Source organism: Centropristis striata, chromosome 10 (assembly GCF_030273125.1).
Source record: "Centropristis striata isolate RG_2023a ecotype Rhode Island chromosome 10, C.striata_1.0, whole genome shotgun sequence".
NCBI lineage: Eukaryota > Metazoa > Chordata > Actinopteri > Perciformes > Serranidae > Centropristis > Centropristis striata.
In genome coordinates, this window is record NC_081526.1 from 8,667,864 (window position 1) to 8,689,654 (window position 21,791).

At 38.1% G+C, this 21,791-nt stretch overlaps 1 protein-coding gene across 2 annotated transcripts in view; it reads right to left on the reverse strand.

Moving 5' to 3' along the window:
- Window positions 1-4,320: 4,320 nt before the first annotated feature.
- grb14 (growth factor receptor-bound protein 14) overlaps window positions 4,321-21,791 on the reverse strand; it is a 37,873-nt gene continuing 20,402 nt past the window's right edge. For both annotated transcript variants that reach the window (XM_059342680.1, XM_059342681.1), the window contains 12 exons: window positions 16,245-16,401; window positions 14,010-14,131; window positions 13,777-13,851; window positions 13,500-13,637; window positions 11,396-11,506; window positions 11,192-11,287; window positions 10,764-10,826; window positions 8,359-8,475; window positions 8,083-8,152; window positions 7,916-8,003; window positions 6,900-6,993; window positions 4,321-6,771 (listed from right to left, as the gene is read on the reverse strand). In XM_059342680.1, coding sequence (XP_059198663.1) covers window positions 6,625-6,771; window positions 6,900-6,993; window positions 7,916-8,003; window positions 8,083-8,152; window positions 8,359-8,475; window positions 10,764-10,826; window positions 11,192-11,287; window positions 11,396-11,506; window positions 13,500-13,637; window positions 13,777-13,851; window positions 14,010-14,131; window positions 16,245-16,401 — 1,278 coding nt within the window. In that variant the 3' untranslated portion in view covers window positions 4,321-6,624. The remainder of the gene's footprint in view (window positions 6,772-6,899; window positions 6,994-7,915; window positions 8,004-8,082; window positions 8,153-8,358; window positions 8,476-10,763; window positions 10,827-11,191; window positions 11,288-11,395; window positions 11,507-13,499; window positions 13,638-13,776; window positions 13,852-14,009; window positions 14,132-16,244; window positions 16,402-21,791) is intronic.

The following is a 21,791-nucleotide window of genomic DNA, read 5'->3' on the forward strand; positions in this document are numbered from 1 at the left end:
ACGATAATATTCACCCCAAGTGCTGCACTGTCAAACATCTCAGCCGTACTTTGCTTTTCAAGTCTTTCTAGCTTTAAAGTCCAAAATGTTTTCCTCTCTAAGACCCCCTCCCGGTGCTACCCCTGTCGTTTTCCTTTTCTTATCCATCCTTTTGATCACCTAAAACATCAGTCCATCACCACCAGAAGCTGTGGTTTATGTCTCCCTGCTGTCCATAGCTCACTGTCTGCCTTCCAGTGAGAGCTCCTCCCCGCTGAGCCGCTGCCCGTTTGCCAAACTCGAGTGTTTGTGGGAGAAGTGAGCAGGTTTTACATGGAGGACTGCCTTAATGTTGTTCAGTTGGTGGGCAGCCACACAGGGCGCTGCACTTCAGATTCACTGTTTGTTCATCTGTGCAGGGCCATTCCTCTCTCTCTCTCTCTCTCTCTCTCTCTTTCTCTCTCTCTCTCTCTCCGTCTCACTACCTCACATACACATTATACACACAAACACACCTATATCTGTCACAAAGAGAAAATGTCCGGATTAAATAACCAAAAAGAAATGAAATGTTTTGCGCCTTGATATATCTATCGTCTGATATCGTGTAAACACTTGGCTTGCTGGGATGTTGCTATTTCATCTGAGCAGTAGAGGTATGCCTTTCAACTGGGGATTAGGAGGGGACGTGGCCTCTATAGGGCTCCCTCAGAGCAAAGCCAGTCCTCCCATGTTAATTTCTCAAGGTCAAGAAGAACCTCTGCAATGTTTCAGCTTTGAAGGTGGACTTGAAAATACAATAACAGGAACCCCGCTGGATGGGAGGGAGAAAAAAAAGAGCAAAGTGATTCGATAGCACTACATCTACCTGTTTGCTAAGATCAAAGAGGCCAGTTACACAGGCCCAACAACAACAGGCAGATATGTCTGCTTTATGTGAGTTCACACAGGACTTAAATAAAACTTCTGGCTTCAACATAATAAAAGCAGTAACTCATATTAAAGAAAAAACAAGCTGATCTGCAGTATTACTGCAACAGAGCATCTCGTGTCCTTGTTGGCTCGGTTCCTGCAGGAATAAGCATTAATATGATCATTCATCACTCACTGTCTTAAACACTTACTCTACAAGCGCTGCTGTCTAGGTATAATTGAGCTACTTTACATTGTAACAAGGCAACAAAATGCACCGGATTAAAGCACACCCCGTTCCCTTATGTATTTAAAAATAGGGCTTTGGAAAAAGCTACATTGTGTGCGTCTCGCCTTTTGAGATTTAATGACTATCCTGTGACTCCACAGAGAATTACTGCCAGTAATTGATTATTAAAACTTGAAATTGCAAACCACATCCATTATTTGACGAGTGCATGTGTTATCCTTGTAATTAACAAAGCTTGGCACTTACCGTTTGCCAGTTCCAAGACCCCCAGAAAAATATATCAGAGGTTAGAAAGGCGATTTATAGAGCAAGCACTGTCTGGGCAATTATCTGAGACATAATACATTACCAAAGATGCTCAATACACCAAGAATATTCCCCCTTCTTCACACACCACGGCACAACGCGGGCTCGAGAAATCTCATGCACTGTGTGTGGAAAGAAATGAAAGGCATTAATTGTACAGAAGCTTTAGATTTGGTTTACAGTAAATGTACCACTATTGTTAAAACCCATCATCTGCATAAAGTTAACTCTGTTATAGAACACAGAACTATTTTATAATTGCATATGACCTGGAGATTTCAGCCTCTAAAAGCCTTGCCGTTACAGTTTGTTTACAACATTTGTGAAAATGTCTTAAATATGCAACTGCTTATATTTGTTTTTCACAATAAAAGCCTACATTTTTTTCTATTTATTAATTCACCATTTTAGGCAACACATGTAAAATGTATTTTATGGCATTTTAAATATCTGTGAGAATTGTTGGATTGCTGGACACACTGTTACTTGCAACCAAAACCCATAATGCTTTAATTTAGCAACCGATCAAGATTCAAGATTATTGTCATCAGTGTACAGCAGGGCGAAATGTTCATGAAAACATGCTCACAGGAGTGAAGGTGAATATATGAAAACAAAAACATGGGTATGAACATAAATTAAAGTAGGATGTACAAATGTACAAATATAACATTCCTTTGAATTCATGAGGAAAACCCTCTCAACTCCAAATAAAATCTGCCAAAGTCCTGCATCCAGATTTTTCACTTCCATATTATTAGCTATTTAATACAGATTTACATAATATGTGAAAATCATCTCCTCCACCTGCACGGCCTCCCCTGTTGTAGCTTTTTCTCTCTAATCTAATAAGACCAGATGCTTGTTTAAGTGTTTGACCAGTGTCTAAAACTAAATGATTAAAAATGAAAATAAAGTCAAAGCAAACCAACACTACAACTGTGCACTTTCACCTAAATGTAACGCCAGTTTATGTATGACTTGGCATAGGTATAATAATTAGTTCAGCGCATGTATTATGTGTGAAAACGGATGAAAATCTTTTGCCTATTTCATATTTTCTTCTTCTTGACCTATGATTATCATTGCTCCAGTCCACTGTGGCCACAGTAGCTCCAGTAAAGAGCTGTTGGATTTGCTTTTGGCTTCAGATACTCCTGATGGGAGAGCCCTTTGTAGGGAACAGCTAAAGCCTGTAACCTTCACTATAGCGCATCCCCTAAACAAACCTAGCCTCATTTCCTCATGCACTCTGCCTTGACTCATACCCATGCCCAGATAATGCCCTTTTGTGGATCAAGAGCAGAGCAAACAGCAAGGTCTTCACTTCATTGGAGATAATCAGTAATTGGCCGAAGACAGCGAAGCCGGATAATTGAATACAGACTTAGGGAATACAACAAGAGGGGCATTTAAGAGCAGAGTGAAGTTGACAACTCTGAAGTGCAAAACCTGAAGTCATAAGAGTGAGAGTGCAGGCAGGAGTGAATCCAATGTAGCAGTGAGAAGTGTTCGGAACAGTGGTGGTTGTCCATGAGGGCCAGAGAAAGAGCGGAGAGAGGGTCTTTATTTACTGGGAGAAATGCTGTATCCACAGGCCGTTTGGGCAGGATAGAGCGGGATGAATTCATTAAAGGAAGCGCAGTCTCTCCCAGCTGCCATCTCTCCCCCTGCAGCCAGACTCCGATCAATGGCAGGAATACATCCAAAACAACATTTAGCACAAGACCTCGGAAGCAGGGGTGCATTTAAGACTTCTCTGTGTGCGCACATCTCCCCTGGATTTGAGCACTGTTTCAAAATGTGCTATTGAAGTAGAACAGGGGAGGTATAGGGGCAATGTGTTCGTATCACAACAGAGAAGATTGTTTAACACGAATGCTGCAAGACAAGACATTCTACCATTTACTGTTGTGTAAGTGAAAATCATATCCATTACCGGTACTATTTTTTTTCCCCATATTTCTTATTCTATGGAGCCTTGAAAGTCGGTTGTGATGAAAATCAGATTGACTTATATTCATCACTTGCACCTGTTATATTAAAAAACTTATCATTAGAGTAAGAACAGGCATGTAGATGTTAGTGTAACTGATATTTATCTATATATCTATATCTAAATCTATATATATATGTGTGTGTGTGTTTGTTTGCATAATCATTTGCACATAAATGCTCAATTGCATGAAGTTTTACTTCTTTAGATATATTTTTAAGTAAAAACTTTAAGTCAACGTGAATCTGATTTATACTTTGACACATTTTATATGAATTATGTAATTTAAATTGCACTATGCACATTATGCTTTCAGACATAAATCTGGACAAGTAAAAGCAAAATGCTTCTACTACCATCTAGTGGTTATAAAAATAAAATTATGTGGAGAACACACAGCGTTTGTAGAGTATATGTATACATATTCTGCCCACAGAAATCACTAAATCATACTTGACAATGTTGGGCTAATGTGTCCCATACACAGGCTATATAGCGCGCCTAATTTTAACTATGTGCTGGGTCTCATTAGAAAATCATGACTTATGTATTCACTATAAAAATCTTTCTGAGCAGAGAAGCGCCCCACTGTGTGCTGATGAGATGGCTCAGGTGGACGTTTCATTTTATAGTGAGATTTAGTGTTTGTCACTATATTTGTATCATAACCCTGTATGTCCTATTTACCATATAAAGAATATATGTGTACTGTTTGATATAATAAAGGCTGAGTTTATCAGCGTGCTTCACATTGTCCCAGATCTCATCTTTACCGTGCTGCGTACAGCCACAGCTGACAGTTTTAAACTGAAACCTACTGTAACGTGGGTTTAACCACCTGAGTGCTTATCAATGTGACAATAAATCATACAAATCATACATTACAAACAGATTGTGTTTATATATATAAAACTATGCAGTCCATGACATTCATTGTTCAATGCACTGTTGTCCAGCTAAAAAAAAAAAATGAAACAACTAACATTAGATGGTCATTTCAATCATGTCACAGATTTAAAATACCTTTTTTGTTTGAAAGCTAATGCATTATTGGCTTTTTATTAAAAACAAACATTATCCGACACTGTATATTCACAGCAGAGGCAATAACATCAAAATACAACCAACAAAGGTTTTGCAAACTCTATACCTGAATCTTTGGAAAATATAAAACCTAAATTTCAATATACACTGAATTCATATAGGATCAAATCAGTCGCACAGTATTTCTGATTTCCATCTTAACGGCTAATGTCTAAAAATTGGTGAAATAAATTTCACTGCTCTCGCTCTAAAGCAAGCTCACGACTAAGTTCATGTAATAGAAACGTTTCATTAAATCACATACATTTAAAATGGATGTACAATGCAGGCTAGTGAGGTTGTGTGCCATTTCGCTCCACCTGTACAGTACATTGCCTTTTCTCTCTACAGCAGTCTCAGCTTACAGGGCGTGCACAGTGACACTTCCTGAGAGGTCATTTTAGCTCCCAAATAGAAAACAAGTCATTTTGTAAAAAAAAAAAAAAATAGAAAGAAAAAATACCTGAATACTCAAATACAATGACAATGAAAAGTAAGATAGCTTAGTTTTACTCAAATTTACCAGGACAGAGGTGTTGTGAACTACAATTCCCAGCATGATATGGTGTCAAATTGAAATTGATGACATACTTTATAATCAAAAATCTAATTCCAGATACTGTATGACGATGAGAAAAAACACTTTATGGTAAGGATACCTGAATTCCCATGGATGAATGCATGAAAAAGCAGAAATAAATGCATGTAGTACTTCATGAACTATCAGAAATGTACAAGAATTAATATTATCTAATACATGAGGTAATGCAGGAACAATGTTAATAAGTGCAGCCGGTAAAGAATTGACATCATAATTTTTGAGTTATTAATGATCTTATTCACAGTCAAAGCGACAGGACAGATAAGTGAGCAGTCACAGTGGTCACATATATTCTGTTACATTCTGTTGTAATCACGTTTGCAGCCTTTCAGATAAAGTGGCGACCTGGTTCATCTTTAACACTGATTAATAACACATGAATAACGGCAGTGTATTTACCATGTGTTGCTTATGCATCAATTATTCCACTTACTGGTTTAGAAAAGTTGTATCTATCACATAGTTTAAGATTAAAGCTCACAAACCGTTTAAGATTATATTCATAATATTTACATTCATTAATAAATGTAAAGCCAACAAAGAAAAAAATGTGACACAACACAGAAGAAAGCATAACATTTTCTTGGCAAAGACACAAGATCCATGGAAACTGCATACACTGTGTCATAGTTAATCATGTCATGTTTGTATTTTAAAATATTTTTTTACAAGGGTCAAAAAAGGTAATTTGCTTCATAAACAACACATTGTTAATAAACCGGCATTAATCCTATGTTGTGTTAAAGACGAACCAGGTCATCATTTTATTTTAAGGCAAAAACATGATGAAAAGTAACACTTACTAAATCATGAATTCAACTATTGGAATTCAGCACAACACATGTAATGCTGTGACTGCTTAGTGTTTGTCCATGGACATCACTTATAACTCATAAATGATGATTATTGAGATATCTTGCATTAATATTTAACAATTTACACATTGTTCTTGCATTAACTTATGCACAAAATAGTATAAATCCTTCTACATTCCTGATATTTTATAAAAAAATACAACATAAATGCTTTTTAATTAAGTCATGCATGAATCCATGATAATGATGTACCCTTAAAATAAAGTGTAACCAATGACTTTCTCTTCTGGCGTCATGATGTTGTTAGAATCACAGGCTGTTTGCAGCACACACTCAGCTCTACAATACACAGTACAAGAAGTCATGTTTGGACTTTGCACAATGGATTTACCGACACGAATCGGCACAAAGACTAATGTTCACCGGACAAAACTGCACTTCATCTCCAGCACATGTAATCAGTTATTATGGTCTATTGTCAAATTCTGCTTTTATCTGAAAAATAAAAATAAGGGCGACTTATAGTGGATGATAACAGTGGTTTCAGTTAGCATGGCTGTTCAGTCTGTATATGTTGTTTTTTTTTCTTCTTCAAGGCACAAGAACACTGGGAGTGTTTGTCCAGAAAAGGCCCTGGAGTTAAGGTGCATGTGGGCCCTCGGGGGTCTCCTGGGTCCCTTGTTCACAGGGTTATCTGGGCACAGTGGTGTTTGAGCTTGCAGGGCAACACTCCTCGGTTTAGCTGGTAGAACTCCACCAGCTGAATCAAGTCAGTGAACCGCGTGTGACCGTCATCCAGACTGTAGAATAAGTCGCCTTCGTCGTCCACCTGCACACATACACATGCATACGTGCACATTCACACACGAAAGATGGGTGACTTAATGATCACTAGCCTCAAGTTTTAAGGTTGTTTTTGGAATAATAAAAGAAAAACATTGCATGGTTTGTACTCACAGGTAAAATCTGAAAGTGTTTGATTTTCTGCATGTGGCACAGCGACAGTACAAACGTCTTGGGGTTGCTTTGGCTGTCCCTCAGAAGAAATACCCTGAAAACAAAAAGAAAACTCTTCAAATATAGACAACAATTCTGAACACATCATGAGACATCTGCCAGAACTTAAGACATCTTACTAACTGTCTAATCCCTGATGGAGAATACTGCTTTACCTCCCTTGTTTTTATTTTTGGAGATCTGTTGTAAATATGTAAAGATCATTTTCGATGTTTTGACATTGCAAATTATCTAATCTAAATCTAATTTGATGTCTCTTGTATCTTTCTAAGAGACTTGTGTCACTTAACAGTGATTATGACAAACTTCAAGACCTTTATAAAGGTGGACATAAAAAAAAAATATTTTTGAAAGTTTTCAAAAAAGAAATGCAAATTTGGTGAGTTTCCTGTTTTTATAACTGGCTTGGAATGAATAAAGTAGGCTAAAGCAAAGTTTTGTCAGAAGATGGCGCTAGAGGCGAAGCGTGGCTGTAATCCGCCAGTAAGCATGCAATAATTAAAGACCGCAAACTGAAAATAAAACAAGTTGCCATGGCCATCTAACTCATTTAAAAGGGAGAAATTGAGAAAGGGAAATTTGGTTTGATTGGGTGAGTTTAAAACATTCTTTTATGTCACTATTGGGAGTATTTTTACTGCTTCATTTAGTTCAAAAAAATGGAAGCAAACGTCTGTATTAACGGACGGTTTAGCTGCAATTTTTATTACATTTAGCCACATATTCATTAAAGAAAAATAAAATAATTTTGTTTTAAAACTCTTATCTAAATTAAGTATTCTATTCACTGATATTCAAATTCTTTTTGAGTAATGACATCATAAATTATGACAACAGACTTAATTTCAAATGTCAAATCTCCATTTAAAAACCTCTATAGCAGCTCAGAATGTAAAAAAAAAAGCCATTCTGTATAGCCCTGATGTAAAAACACATAAAAAAGTATCAGTGCTCACCCATCGATAAGACCCTGTTGAGTGATCAGACGCTGAGCTTCCTCCCGTGACAGTTTGCCGTGGAACCAGGACTGAGCCAAGTGGAGGGCTGAAACAAAAAGAGAAATTACATTTTATAAAAGATCCATCTCAGACAAAAAATTAAATAAATAAAAAGTCACACAAACCTATATTTGACAGCAAGCTCTGTGATGTGGAGGGGCTCCCGTGGCCGCTCAGACGGTGGCAGCTCTTCCTCTGCGGGAGAAAAAAACTTGTTAATATGTAGTTAATTCATCATGTTTCTCCAGCCTTTGTATTGTTAATGTAATAGCCTACATACAGCTTGTTGTATTAAGCCACTCCATCTTCATAACCCCTTTTCAGCACTATTTAGTTTGGAGATTTACTAAAATATCCAGAGTAATTCTTTTTTTTTTTTTCTGGGGGAAAGCGTGACTTACCCTCCATGAAAGGCCCTCCTCTACAGCCACAGACAGCGCCTCAGACGGGTTCTCAATCACACGGCTCTTTTGGCCAGAAAAGTCCATGGCCACCAGTGAATTCTCTGAGATGCTTCGCTGAAATTGCAAACATACAATGAAATGTTATTTTCTTGTATTGACTGTAAGAGGTTATGCTTGTATGGACTCAGCCTTTTGCTATATTTTCTGTATTAAAATTTAGATTGTATGCTACAAAATACCCAAAGGTTTTTTTTCCTCTTTGGGTTTTATTTCCTTTGTATACCGTGGAAGGGAAGCAGACTGACTTTTGCAGTCTTATGGTATTGTATTGCCATCTAGTGTCTGAGTAATGTGACTCCATCTTCTTCATTTCTAGACGATTCCAGACAGAAAACTCCATTGAAAAGGGATTAGAGTGGCTTTGAAAAGAATGACACATGGGCACATTTAGTCCTTTAAGCTGCCATATAGTGAGTGGCTCACTGCACACACTCAAGAAAATTCTTCTTATCAGGATTACCAAGAAGCTTTTAAATTACCACATTTGTTCCTCTACCACCTACTAAGCTTACAATTTAAACGAGTGGTTAAAACAAAGTGAGCAGTGTTTACTTTGAGGATAACTGCATTCCCGTCCATCTTATTCACTTTGCCCCAATTCCAATGATGTAAAAATACCTACAGTATCACTGCTTAAAAATATGTCACTTAATATTATAATGACTGCAGTTTTTATTGACTTTTAAGTGATCATATGAAGCAGTTTTCTTGAGGTTGCATATTTATCCAAATCTGTCAAGTAAACCGCAGAAGATTTAGCAGCCTGACCCTGCATTTGGCAGATTCATGTTCTCCCCTATCTTTCTAAGTAATCCTCTTGGCAAGGCTGTTGGTCACATATGACCCTCCGACAGCAGAGAAGAGGTGATGAGTTGTTAAATCTGAGAGCAGCTGATCACGGAGTATTTTTAGAAAGTGGAGGGTTCATGAACATGTCCAAAAGCCACAAATAGATTGTGTTCACTGCCGTGAAAATACTCCCAGTAGAGTCTGGGGCTATTCTGAGACACCAAACCCACATTAACACACTGAAGGTGCCTCATTTGTCCTATGCAATTATAATACTACCCTGCTATGTGTTGGCCTGTGTTGACTCCAACGCATTTCTAACGCATGGAAATGTGTCTTTAAAGCTGCATTCATTGATTTTATTTTGGTCACCTGGGAACAGTGGAAGGAAAACATTGACATAGTACCGCCTTGTGATCAAAAATGTACTTATATAATGACCAATGTTTCATTTTACCAACTCCTGAGTAAAATATTCCCCTTTTTAGCTGTTAAATGCTCAACAATGTCCTCCAGCTCATTGATAACATTATCCATTCTCGTGATTGCCAAGAATTATTTTGTGGGTTTAACAGAGCTTTTGACTGAAAAAGTAGGAGTCAAAGTTGCCTCCTTAGGCTAGAAACAAAGTTGATAAACAAGGTTTTCTGGGCTGAAACACCAAAACAATGAGCTAAAGTAAAAAAGGCCAGAGGGCCAACGAGACCAAAGGTTGCAAGAAACAGAGTTGGTGTTTAATTGTGAGGGTAGCTTACAAAACTACATTTTTATAGTGAGGATGTAACCTTTTAAAGCTGGGCTAGGCAGTTTTCTGGAAAAGCAAAAAAAACAAAACAATACAAAAAACACAGAACGAGCACAGGCATGTTTATACAGTAACCTGTATAAAGAGTACAAGTCATTTCAATCATCCCGATTGTGATCCTGATGTCGTTACATTCTGCCATTTCTATGAGAATGACTGTCCTTTTTCCTTGTGGGCCTGCATACCCCACTGAGATGACAGCTGGGATTCGAGGCTTTAGCTTGCTACATAAACATGAGCTTGAATTAGCCGCAGCCAACTGCTAACAGCTGCAGTTAGATGAAGGCTGAACATTTGCTTTAAGTTTCTCCATCTCTGAAATGCCAATATTGACACGTTTTTGTTGAATTTACTGTCCAGATTCATTTTAGACACCCTTTTGGATAAGTCCATCTTCTTCCTTTTTTTTAAGTTGCTTTGCAGAGTTGGCAGTCGGTGCCAATGCTGGAATAGCAACGTTTCAAGCTTTCAACATCTCAAGGGACGAGCATGTGCATCTGCATTTGTAGTACGGCCAATAGGAACGCCCTCTCTCAGAAATGACCTGTGATTGGCCAAAGTCTCCTGTCATGGGCTAGAATTTGTAAAGCCTGAAAACAGAGCCAAGAGGAGGTGTAGAAGTCTAGTTTTCTCTCAGAATGTTACAATATGCTGAAAGGCTTTTTCTTTCTGCCCAATAATGCCAAAAAAAAACTGCCTACCCCAGCTTCAGGGCATTTTTAAGTGAGTTACAAGACCTTCGGCTTACCATTGGTGAAGCTTTTTGTTTCTGGTGTGGCTGAATGAAGTTTTGGTACAGCACCATCCCAAACTGAAACATAGAAAATGTCAGCATATTAAACTCTAATCCCAATTATTTATTACATGTAAACTTTAAAATACTTTCACTTTTAGAGCAGGAGTACAGTGATGAAAAGGAGCACATACAAATAAATCACAGTCTGCTTTGCTTTACTGTACATTATTTATAGAGCAGCAGGAGAGTGACTAATGCTCTAAAGTGTATCCAGCAGATATCCAGACAATGAACACATGCTGCTTCTATAAAGAGTAGGAGTGCTAATCCAGCATCACTCAATAGTTTCCCTTGACCTCCTCCCAAAGCTAAATCTGATTCTAGCACTGACTCAGCATTCCTCCTCTTAGACTTCACCAGTTAGTGATCAGCAAGCCAACCTTTAACAAGCGCATGGCTGTGATCCAGCAGGTCCTGGTCTGCTCATCATCCGCACAAAGCAGCTTCAAGTCCCGGGCTGAACTACACTTTGTGGACTGGAGGAAGAAATTACAAGGACACAAAAGGAGTTCAGCATGCTGGGAATCAATACTCTACTTGTGCTTCTTTTATACGGTTTTAGTATTTCTTGAAAGTGATGGTACCTTGACACAGAAGCCATACTCTGTGGGTGCTCCGTGTAGTTTTTTGGCCGACAATAATGTGTAGACATCACTGTCGCTGAAGTCGGCAATGAACTGGAGATGCCTTGGTTCCTGTAAAAGAAAAGCACAGTACAAGATTTGAACTTCATGCAATGTCAAATCAAAGCTTGGCGTCCAGTATCATCTCCACATAACATCTGTAAATCTGTTGCATGTGAGGGATGGAGACGCATTAAAGTTCTGTGTTTGTGTCAGTACAGTCTTGACTCTTCACTTTATTTCATGATGTGGTACTAACTAATGTGAAAAATATGGTGCACAAGAAGCTAATTAAGCTCCAGAACAAAAATTGGCATGCTTCTGTTAGGAATCTAAAAGTTATCAGTGGATAAATGCCACCTATATATATATATAAATATATATGAATCAAACCACACACAGGGTTTAATCTTTATGGCAGAAGGAACATAAAAGCTCATTAAGGATAGAGGTGGAGCACACAATGCATATTTATCAATAAACAACAGTGTTATCTGTCATTCTGGGTGTAGTTAACCTATAAATGCATGACAGAGATAAGGATAAAATGATTCAGATCGTATCAATAGCCACATTGTGACATTTCTAAGGGAGAAAAAAAGCACAAAGATTACCATTGTTCTGCTTTCATGTGATGCACTGCACTCACTTCCTTATTTAAAGTAATGCCACAGCCGTTAGTGTCTCTACTGGCTGACTAGCAACATGTCTGTCCACAGATGAATGGTAAACCTGGTGGAGTAAAAGTGGGCGCCTTACCAAAGCTACCCTGCACTCGACAACAAAAGGTCTACTGTTGTAGGAAATGAAAGCAGTTGGGAAGTGGTTGTGTTGGCACGGCTGGTGCGTAGGTATAAGCTTCACTTGTCAGCAGCTTTGAGAGTCCTGTTTCTGCCTGGCTGATATGCCAGCTGACCTAAGGAAAATCAAGCTCAACCTGTTTCACTGCATCTCGCAGCATGAGAGAGAAACATACAGAGGATGAACTGGTGACCCCAAAGTGTACCAGCACAGGACTAGGATGTTTTTCCTATTGGTGCCATGCAATTTTTTTTTATCATGGATGTTTATAGTGTGTAAACTAAGTAAGGATGATGGACCAATCCTAATAAAATGGAGAGTCTCTGTCCGTCTGTTCTTTGTTTTTTCGACTTCACACTTGCCAGATGTACATGTGCATCTCAATAAATTAGAATATGATGGAAAAGTCCATTTCCAGTAGTTCAAGTCAAATAGCCCAAACAGAGTATTGAGTACATATAGATGGACAAAAATTTTTCAGAGGCCAACATTTCCAAATTAAACATACTTTTAAAAATTGGTCTTTTGTAAAAAAAGAAAATTAAAAAAAATTGACAATGAATTTTAGGTCTTCATTAAATGTAAGCCGTAATCATTATAATTAGAAGAAAATAAATAAATTAAGACGTGAAATGTTTCATTCTGTGTGTAATGGATCTATATAATGTGTTTTTTCCACTTTTTGAATTTAATTACGAACATAAATAAACTTTTCTTTGATATTCTAATTGATTGAGATGCACCTGTATTGCTGAGGACTCAAGGTAGTGCAGTGTCAAGTTCAGGCTCTTGTGATCTACAGGACATATGTATTAGAGGTGCGTTATGTACACACGGTGTAGTATAATCACAGGGGACGCCTAATAACTGCTTCACTGCCGAATGGTATTCTGAGTGTAGCTTCGCTCCATCGACTGCTTCAGTGCATTCAAGAACAGGTGATAAAGAAATACTGGAGATGTTACATTGTTACACAACTCAAATATTTCAAGCATCAGTGATGTGTAACTTTCAAAATTAACACTTTTGTTCCTGGAAATAGCCTGGTCCCAAACAGCTAGCTGTTAGCAAATGTCAAGTTTGGAGGTGTTTGGATGTTTTGAATGAGTACTTCAGTATAATACAACAACACGTCAGTACATATCAGAATAGGATTGCATGGAACAGGACGCTTTTACTTGTATCCAACAAATAACCCATTTAGTAACCTGTCTTTAATGTTTGCAGACAACATTCTGTAGATGTGTAGTTTTGTTTTTCTGACCTTGGAAGTTCCCTTATTGGAGAAATAAAGGCCCGACCTCCGAAGGAGAAAATAAAACTTCTTCCAAGACTTCCGGCTCTGCTCTTTGGCATAAAGGTGTCCATGTATCTCTGGACATGTGCTGGAGTTGAGAAAGGTCTGTGTTGGGTAGAGAAATATTTGTCCATAGATGGGTGTGTGCAGTAAATTCACAGCATATTTAGACAGGAGGTTGAGAGCTTCTCAATTGGCACTCAAGGGCAAACAGAGTGCCGTGTAAACAGAAAGAACTTGATACCTGTATAAGCTGAGAGTGATCCACCATCCCATTGGTTTCACTGGATATGGAGACCATGTGATCCGGGAAAAAGTCCTGCCAATAATAAAAAACAAACATCAGTTATTACAACACTCAACCCACAGCACGGTGGGAACACAGGCACTTCATTCAAAGAGAGAATATTTGAAGGCAACGTAATTTCTATGAACCCATCACAGTATATATACAGTACAATGTTATCACACACTCACCAGGGGTTTCCTGAAGAATTCATATTTAGCATAATTCTTCCTAAAATACAGCCGGCAGTCTGTGTCCATCCCCCAGCCTGATAGCACCTCCAGAACAGACTCATGGTCTTCAATGGTTCTCTCTAGTGAGGCCGAGAGGAAAGAAAATCAATGACAGCTTAACCTGTTTTTAACTTCTCCAAAGAGAATCAGCTGTGGTGCCAAACCAAAGTTAAAGACGTACGTTTAAATGTTTTCACAATCGCAAACTGTCTGCAAAAGATTTCCGAACAAGAGTTCAGTTGCTTTACTCGGAGACTGAGTTTGATTATTAACCTTGTATCAATGTGTAACCTCTCGATGACGCCGTGGCCCTGAGGTCAATCATTGCAACATAATAATTAATTATGTCCTTGAACTTGAAATGATTGAATGAAAACTGTTTTCCATTAATCTAATAAGAGTTAGCCATGTTAAGCTGCTTTGAACAGCAAACTATGCAGAGCTGCAACCATTATAAGAACTATTATTAGAAACCATGATAAATAACTTCCTAAAATCCATTCCATAAAATCCTTCAAGATGTCCACCTTTTCTCTGTTTCATATCATTCTAAACTGAATACCTTTTGTTTTTGGAGCAGACTGAAAATACTTATCCTGCTTTGTAAATGATTACATTAAATAAACAACAAACTAACCACAGTCTACAGTCTAAATATTGTGAAAACCATGTATCTCCTAGCTGGGTAATTTTAATCCATTCATTTATCTGAAAAAGTAAAAGAACACACAGCTAAATTCATGGTTTTCACTGGGAAGGAATAGTATGTGGTTTTGATTAAAAAATCATTGATACAGAACAGAACAGATGGATGAATTATGTAATATGTGCAATAGTGTGAAAATGCAGCTGAGGAATCTTTTATGCAGTCAAACGGTCCCTTAGCAGATCAGTGTTAATATATCATTGACAAATGTGTGTTTCACTTAAGAATAACTGTATAATACATATCATTCATTCACCATTGTTGAATGCAAACAGCAATGTGCCTTTAATATACAAATACTTGCATCACAGTAGGGCTGGGCAATATATCAATGTATTTTTAAATGTGATATGGAATTAGACCATATTGCATATATCAATATAGTTCAATTTTTTTCCTTTTACATATAAATGATGCCCTTACTAGGGGTTGTCATATTTAGTTATTTTGTTATGTTTGTTATTCTTTTCTCGTATAAATATATTTATTTCAGAAAAAGATTGGCCTATTTTTATTTCATGGGCTATCTTAAATATGAAGATATTTTCTTATTTAAATGTGCACTTTATGGAGCTTTGATTTTTTTTCAAAAAAGGTACTCCTGTTGTTGCACAGATTTTATGTTGACTTAAATAAATGGTTTCAATAAAACTACTTGTGACATGTCATATTTGACTTTGACTGAACATTTGCTCTCACTTTGCGATAAAAATATTGGGATATATATCATATATCGATATTCAGCCTAAATATAATCGGGATATAACTTTTGATCCATATCGCCCAGCCTTACATCACAGTATGTGCTACATGAATGGTTTGTGTTCAGTTTAAATTGGTGAATGGCTTTCACACAATAATAGCTGTTGGTGCTTTGCAAAAAAAAATTGATCAAATCAGCAGCAGAAGGTCATGTGGTTTAGAAATAAGGACCTCCCAGCTACCTGCATCCCACAACAAAAGCCATGCAGACAATGAGGGTTGAAAATTGTATAAGTGAGAGAAAGTTTTTGCTCACAAAAGCAAACTGTAATTATCCTCATACATGCACTGCAATACAACTCTAAATGGAGGATGAGAATAATATTCTATGCAAGGGAGCTATATAGTTGATGCCTCACAGTGATTAGCACCAACATGAGCCACCCTAATATTCTACACAATGTGACTGAGCAATAAATTGGTTTAAGATGTGATTAATAACAGAGGACAGTGTCCTGTTCACCTCACATATATCTCTACATAACCTCCCTTCCACCTACCGCCCCTCCTCCCTTCAATTTAAGCAAACCTCGCCCACAGTACTAACAACATTACCATCACATGGTTGATACCAGGGCATGCTATAAATATGCCAAAATCTAATTTGACAATCTGACAAAACTAAAGCTGTTACTGTCTCAACTTCTTTTATTTTTAGACTTTTTGAAGTTTTAATATGATTATACTGTTATTAAGACTTTCTTATTTCACAGAAAACATTTTACCTATTCCCAGATGAGAGATGTGTTCAAAAAGAGTCCAGCTGTGGTCATCGATGCAGTGGTTCTTCAAGACGAACAGCTGGCATATATCCCGGGCAGTGATGTCACTGGGAACCTCTACTGCCCTGCTGGTGTTATCTTCATTATAAACTTTGATTACCTGCAACAAAAGCACTGGATTAACTAATTGTTTAACTTCTTAGAAGGATTAGATACTTTTGTAATACCTTCGAGAGGCACAAACAGAGTGGTGTTTTTGGCTTGAACGGTAATAAAAGTGATCAAATCAATCAGGTTGACCCCCACACACAAGTTTTCTACTGCAGCGACAAAGTATACAAGTTGATCAAAGTCGTGCAAAGAGAATGCAAAGCTATCCAGGAAGTAAATATTTGAGCTTGTTAAGAAAACTGTGAAGCAGTCTTACAACACCACATTGAGACATCAAATGCTTAAAAAAAACAATCCATCTGAAAGTAGAACTTACCCCCCTGTTTGGAGCCAAGAACAGTTCTGAGTTTGGACAAGATCTGAAGACTATGCATGGCTGAGTACACAGCATTGCAAAAGAGAGCTTTTGTAAGAAAGATTTAAAAAAAACACGTCTGACAGCACAGCGAGTGTCAGCTGGTGAGCAATGAGCCTCTCTCTCTCTCTCTCTCTTGCTCGCTCGCTCTGCGCTGCAGTGGAGCTGAAAGGAGGCAATTAGACACAACTGCCTCTTAGCACAGCGCTGTCCCAGCTCTACATATCCGTATCGCTGGGGCTTGATACCAAACCACCTGCTACCTTTCTCCACCACTAAGCACCAAGAAGCCAGAGATCAATCTGCTCATTCACTAGAGCCCCTTTCAGACATTCACCTTATTAGTTTGGACCTCTAACACCCTTACAATGCATTCAACACGGTACTAGTCTGAACTGAGTGAGAGATTACTTGTGCTTCTTTTATCATCTTATAAGTTCATTGTAATATGTATGTAAATTATGCAATAAATGATGTCAATCTTCATCCCTTATGCACGAAATCACTTGAAATACAGTATTAAATGCTGTGAAAGAGCCTAATTTAAGTTGTTAAGGCGGACTTTTCATCAGATCAATAAATATTTCCCCTTGCAGTGATTAGGTTTTTTCCACCGTGGGCAACATTAACATAAATGTCTGAATGCTATCACTTTAACTGATAGATTAAGCCAGTGATGTTACATATTTCATGTCCTATAAGGGCTTAGGGGGAGGAGTAGGAGTCACAAGGCTTTAACCCCCCTCTCCATTCAAATGCACACGCCCATGGCAAGCAGAGCTCCCAGCATAATGCCCTGCAAGAGCCCAAAGAGCAATTACAAAGGTGCTGGTTAAATGTAATGCTAGTTGGGTCAAAACAGTCTAAAGTTGACAGAGACGGGTGCTGGGAGGGGGCAAGGAGGGAGACACAGTAAAGACCAACTGACTGTCTCTTTTCTCTCTTTCAATGAGTGCTATTGGTAGTTTAAAGCTGGGCAGGGCGGGTCTGATTCCTTTTGTGGAGAGAAAGGAGGTCAGCGCTCTCCAGCAGGGCTCAGGTTTGAGCCCTCAAGGAGCCAACAGCAAATGGGAGCCTGTCGCTATGACATCATCTCTCAGAGTAAACCATTTAGTGTTTAATCAGCCCGCATGGAGCCTTACAAGACAAATATCTTTGCTTGTGGATGTCTCACAAAGACGAGCACCTACATTAAACTGATTAATCCAGAAAGCCAGTGTCTTTTTAATATACATCACAACACTGCAGGTTCATTACTGGAAATCTTCTTGAATTAAATTAGAGACAAAGGCAACAGCTGAGAACAACAGTGAATGTAATAATAATCATAATCATTTCAAATGATCTAGACCTAGATCATAAAATATATGTATTTGCTGCACTGCTGGAGGTAAGTGCATCCAGCCAGGGCTTCTGTTAAGCTGCTGTGAGGAAGTGGCTTCCTGCAAGTTGGCCAAATCAAATCATTCAGGCATCACATTTCACCAGGAACAGGGCAGGGTTTGTCAGAGGGTGAGCAAACCTTTTTGGTGCATTAGCATTGCAGATGTACTTCATGTTTGCATTACTTCACACAGGCCAACTGTAAAGAGTAGAGTTAGTTTCGTGCAAATTGTAGTTTGGATGTCGAGAAGACACGCATAGACAATTAATGACATTTTAATTGTATCTGAACCGTGAAATTAATCCATTCAATTAGGGATGCACGATATTGGATTTTTTACAATTTATCTAGCCGATTGCCGATACAAATATTTTTTCCCCCCTCACAACTAATACCCACAATCAGGGCAAATTTGACCAATTCCCAATTTCCATAATAAGGAAACATAACCTGTGTTCACTGGGAACATGTGGAAAGTGCAACTGTACAGCAATTAAACCCAAATTGAATAAAACTACATGAACCTTACAGACTGCTGCTTAAATTCAAGTTTAACTTAAAACAGGAGCCCAATATGTGACGACTCAATCTGCACTGTGCAAACAAAATCACAAAAAGTACAAAAAATATAAGCAGCTTCAGTCTGTAATCAGAACATAAATAAATAGGTGAGCTCAGACTACACTGCACAATTCTATGAGCTACAAACAAGGTGCAACAGAGAGGTGATGTGCACCCCATTATTTAATCACTTTATTATATCAGCGTGTTGGCTGATGTCCGATAGTTCGTGTTCAAGCCAATATCGGCCGATACCGAGTCGATAATATCATGCATCCCTACATTCAATCACTCACAGCATAGCCTGTAAACTCTTCAACATACAGCAGATGAATGAGTGACTGCAGTTCACAGCAGGTGTGTATGTAAAAAGTTGTATTGTGGTTTTATAAAGACCTATGGCAACTCTGGGGAAGCTAATGTGTTCAACAGCTGAGATGAAGACACTGTGCTTACAACCTGTTTCCTAATGCTCCACCAGTCGCAGCTTCAGGGCTAAGAGAAAGCCAGAAAAATTCTCACAAAGGCAAGTTGTTTCTATGGCCTGCTGAGACCAAAACTTTAACTTGTGTTGCCAATAACCCAACACATCAGGAGAAACACACCATCCCAGCATCATGCTGTGGGTTGCATCTCTGCAGTAGACCTTGGAGGTATTGTAGAGGGCATCATAAATGCAGCAAGAAAACAGTGAAATCCTGTTAGAAAACCTGCAGCAGTCTGCTACATTCCCTAACATAAAGCATTGTTTACTTTTTACTTGGAACTAAATCCTAAATAGCTGAGATTGCTTTTAAACATTTAAACACAATGTATATATGTTCATGTAAAGTTAGAAACTGGTCAATCTATAAACCCATCAGCTATGGGTTTGATGATGATTTACCCTCTGCCAATATTTCTGGGGTTCTGGTGTAGCTTGCGGATATCTGGATAACCAACATCTGTCCCAAGAAATTATTTTTCCATGCGGCAGTCATTGTTTACAGTCCGATTAGAAACTTTACAAACAGGAACGGAGTTGGAGTTGAGAGACAACTTCTTCGACCTGAATGTTTTACAAGTACATGTGCATCTCAATAAATTAGAATATCATGGAAAAGTCCATTTCCAGTAGTTTGAGTGAAATGGCCCCAACAAAGTATTGAGTCATATAGATGGACATACTATTCAGAGGCCAACATTTCCATATTAAACATACTTTTAAAATTGGTCCTTTGTAATATAACATTTTTTTTGAGACACTGAATTTTAGGTCTTCATTAAATGGAAGCCATAATAATTATAATTAGAAGAAATTAAATAAATGAAGACCTGAAATGTTATATTCTGTGTGTAATGGATCTATATAATGTGTTATTTCCACTTTTTGAATTGAATTACTGACATAAATAAACTTTCTATGATATTCTAATTTATTGAGGAGCACCTGTAGGCAGTTCAGCTTTTTATGTAGCTTAACTAATTTAACTTACTATTTTTCAGACGATAGCTGATTAGTTCAGAGATTGCATTTTGTTGCCTCTAATCTTCACACACACAGTTTAACTGCATGCAACCAAGGTCTGCTTGGCCAATACTATTTGGGCCAAAAAACAGAAATCAGAACGCTTTTAGCACCAAAAAAAAAAAGGTACTGTAGAGATTCTGCATTCATCTGCAGATATCCATTTAAAGAGATTTAAAAATGGAGAGACAGACGGGGTAAGTTAGAGGCTTGATGCAGTGTTGAAGGACGCAGGATGTGTCCAGATGTTAAACAAACTTCGAAAGCTTTTTGTTTGGGAGGTTCTTTATCACCATGTTACTTCAGCTGGAGAGGACAGACATTAGAGCCACACAAGCAGCATCTCCCTGTGAATGCAAGAGCTGTCTCCATGGTTACTGTGATAGTATTATTTTTCCTAACATTTGCATAATTATCACCAATTATTTGATGTCAAACAGTGGGTGTCTGGCCTAAGGCACCAAAATGGTGTTCACGTGGCTTGCTATCAAAGGCTGTTTAAAAGTGAAGCTTTTAGATATGAATTCTGCTCTGTAGGTTGATCTAGATTCACTAATTAACTCAGAGGAGGCCTGAGTCATGCAGCTCTATGCCAGAGGTTGTTTCCAAACATAGAAAATATTCCATCCTGAGTCACAAAGAAAGATTTTACAGACTTTTACAGTTGCTGTAACAGAGCAGTGCTATGTTATATTTGAACAGATAGGTCTAACTCCTGTGATTGCAGAACTCACATTGTAATTCCTTTTGCTTCCACAAAATTACTGTATCATTATGCATCGTTTTTCACTCCAGGTAATTGAAAACATTGAGTGGAAGGTAGTGTTAATCATTGGTTAAGAGTTTCTAATGAATGGCCAAGCAAGGTAGCATGCTGTGTAAATGGCTGGTGTCTTTATCAGTGAACACAGAGCTGCATTCATCAGCAAGTAACACTGATCCAAATGTACACATGCTTTCACCTGAACAGCATTCATGTCCGCCAACGTCGTGTCAGTCAAGTGCACCTATTATGTTGCAACATGCAAAAATAAAGAATGTGACCTGCAGAGTTACGTCTGTTAGATTATTGGAATAGGAGTTGTTTTCAGTGAGGTTTTGATTGCAGTCATGACAAAATAAAATGTGTGACTGCTACATTAAAGTCAACCTCTCTGGGGGGGATACTTGACTGCGAGAATATGCAGAACCTTAATAGTATAGGCACCCTGGGGAGCACCCTGGGGGGCACCCTGTTTGCTTACAGAAGTCTGGCACTAGCTACGTTGATTTTGGCTAATCTCTTTAAACAGATATCTGCATATGAATGCAGGTACATTTAAAATTGCTAATAAAAAGTGAAATCGTCACACTATGAGACTGCATTTTGGACAAAGCATTCCTTCTCATTAGCTCTCCACACAGCCTGCTCAAACAATTGGTGAATACTACTTAGACTACAAGTGGAAACTAGAGAATATCTTATCTTTTGTGATGCTCATCAGCTACTGATGTATATGTGATTAGCTTATATTGGCATCATATCGGCCCACCAATTCATCGGTTAGGCTCTGTCGCTAAAGTATGCAAATG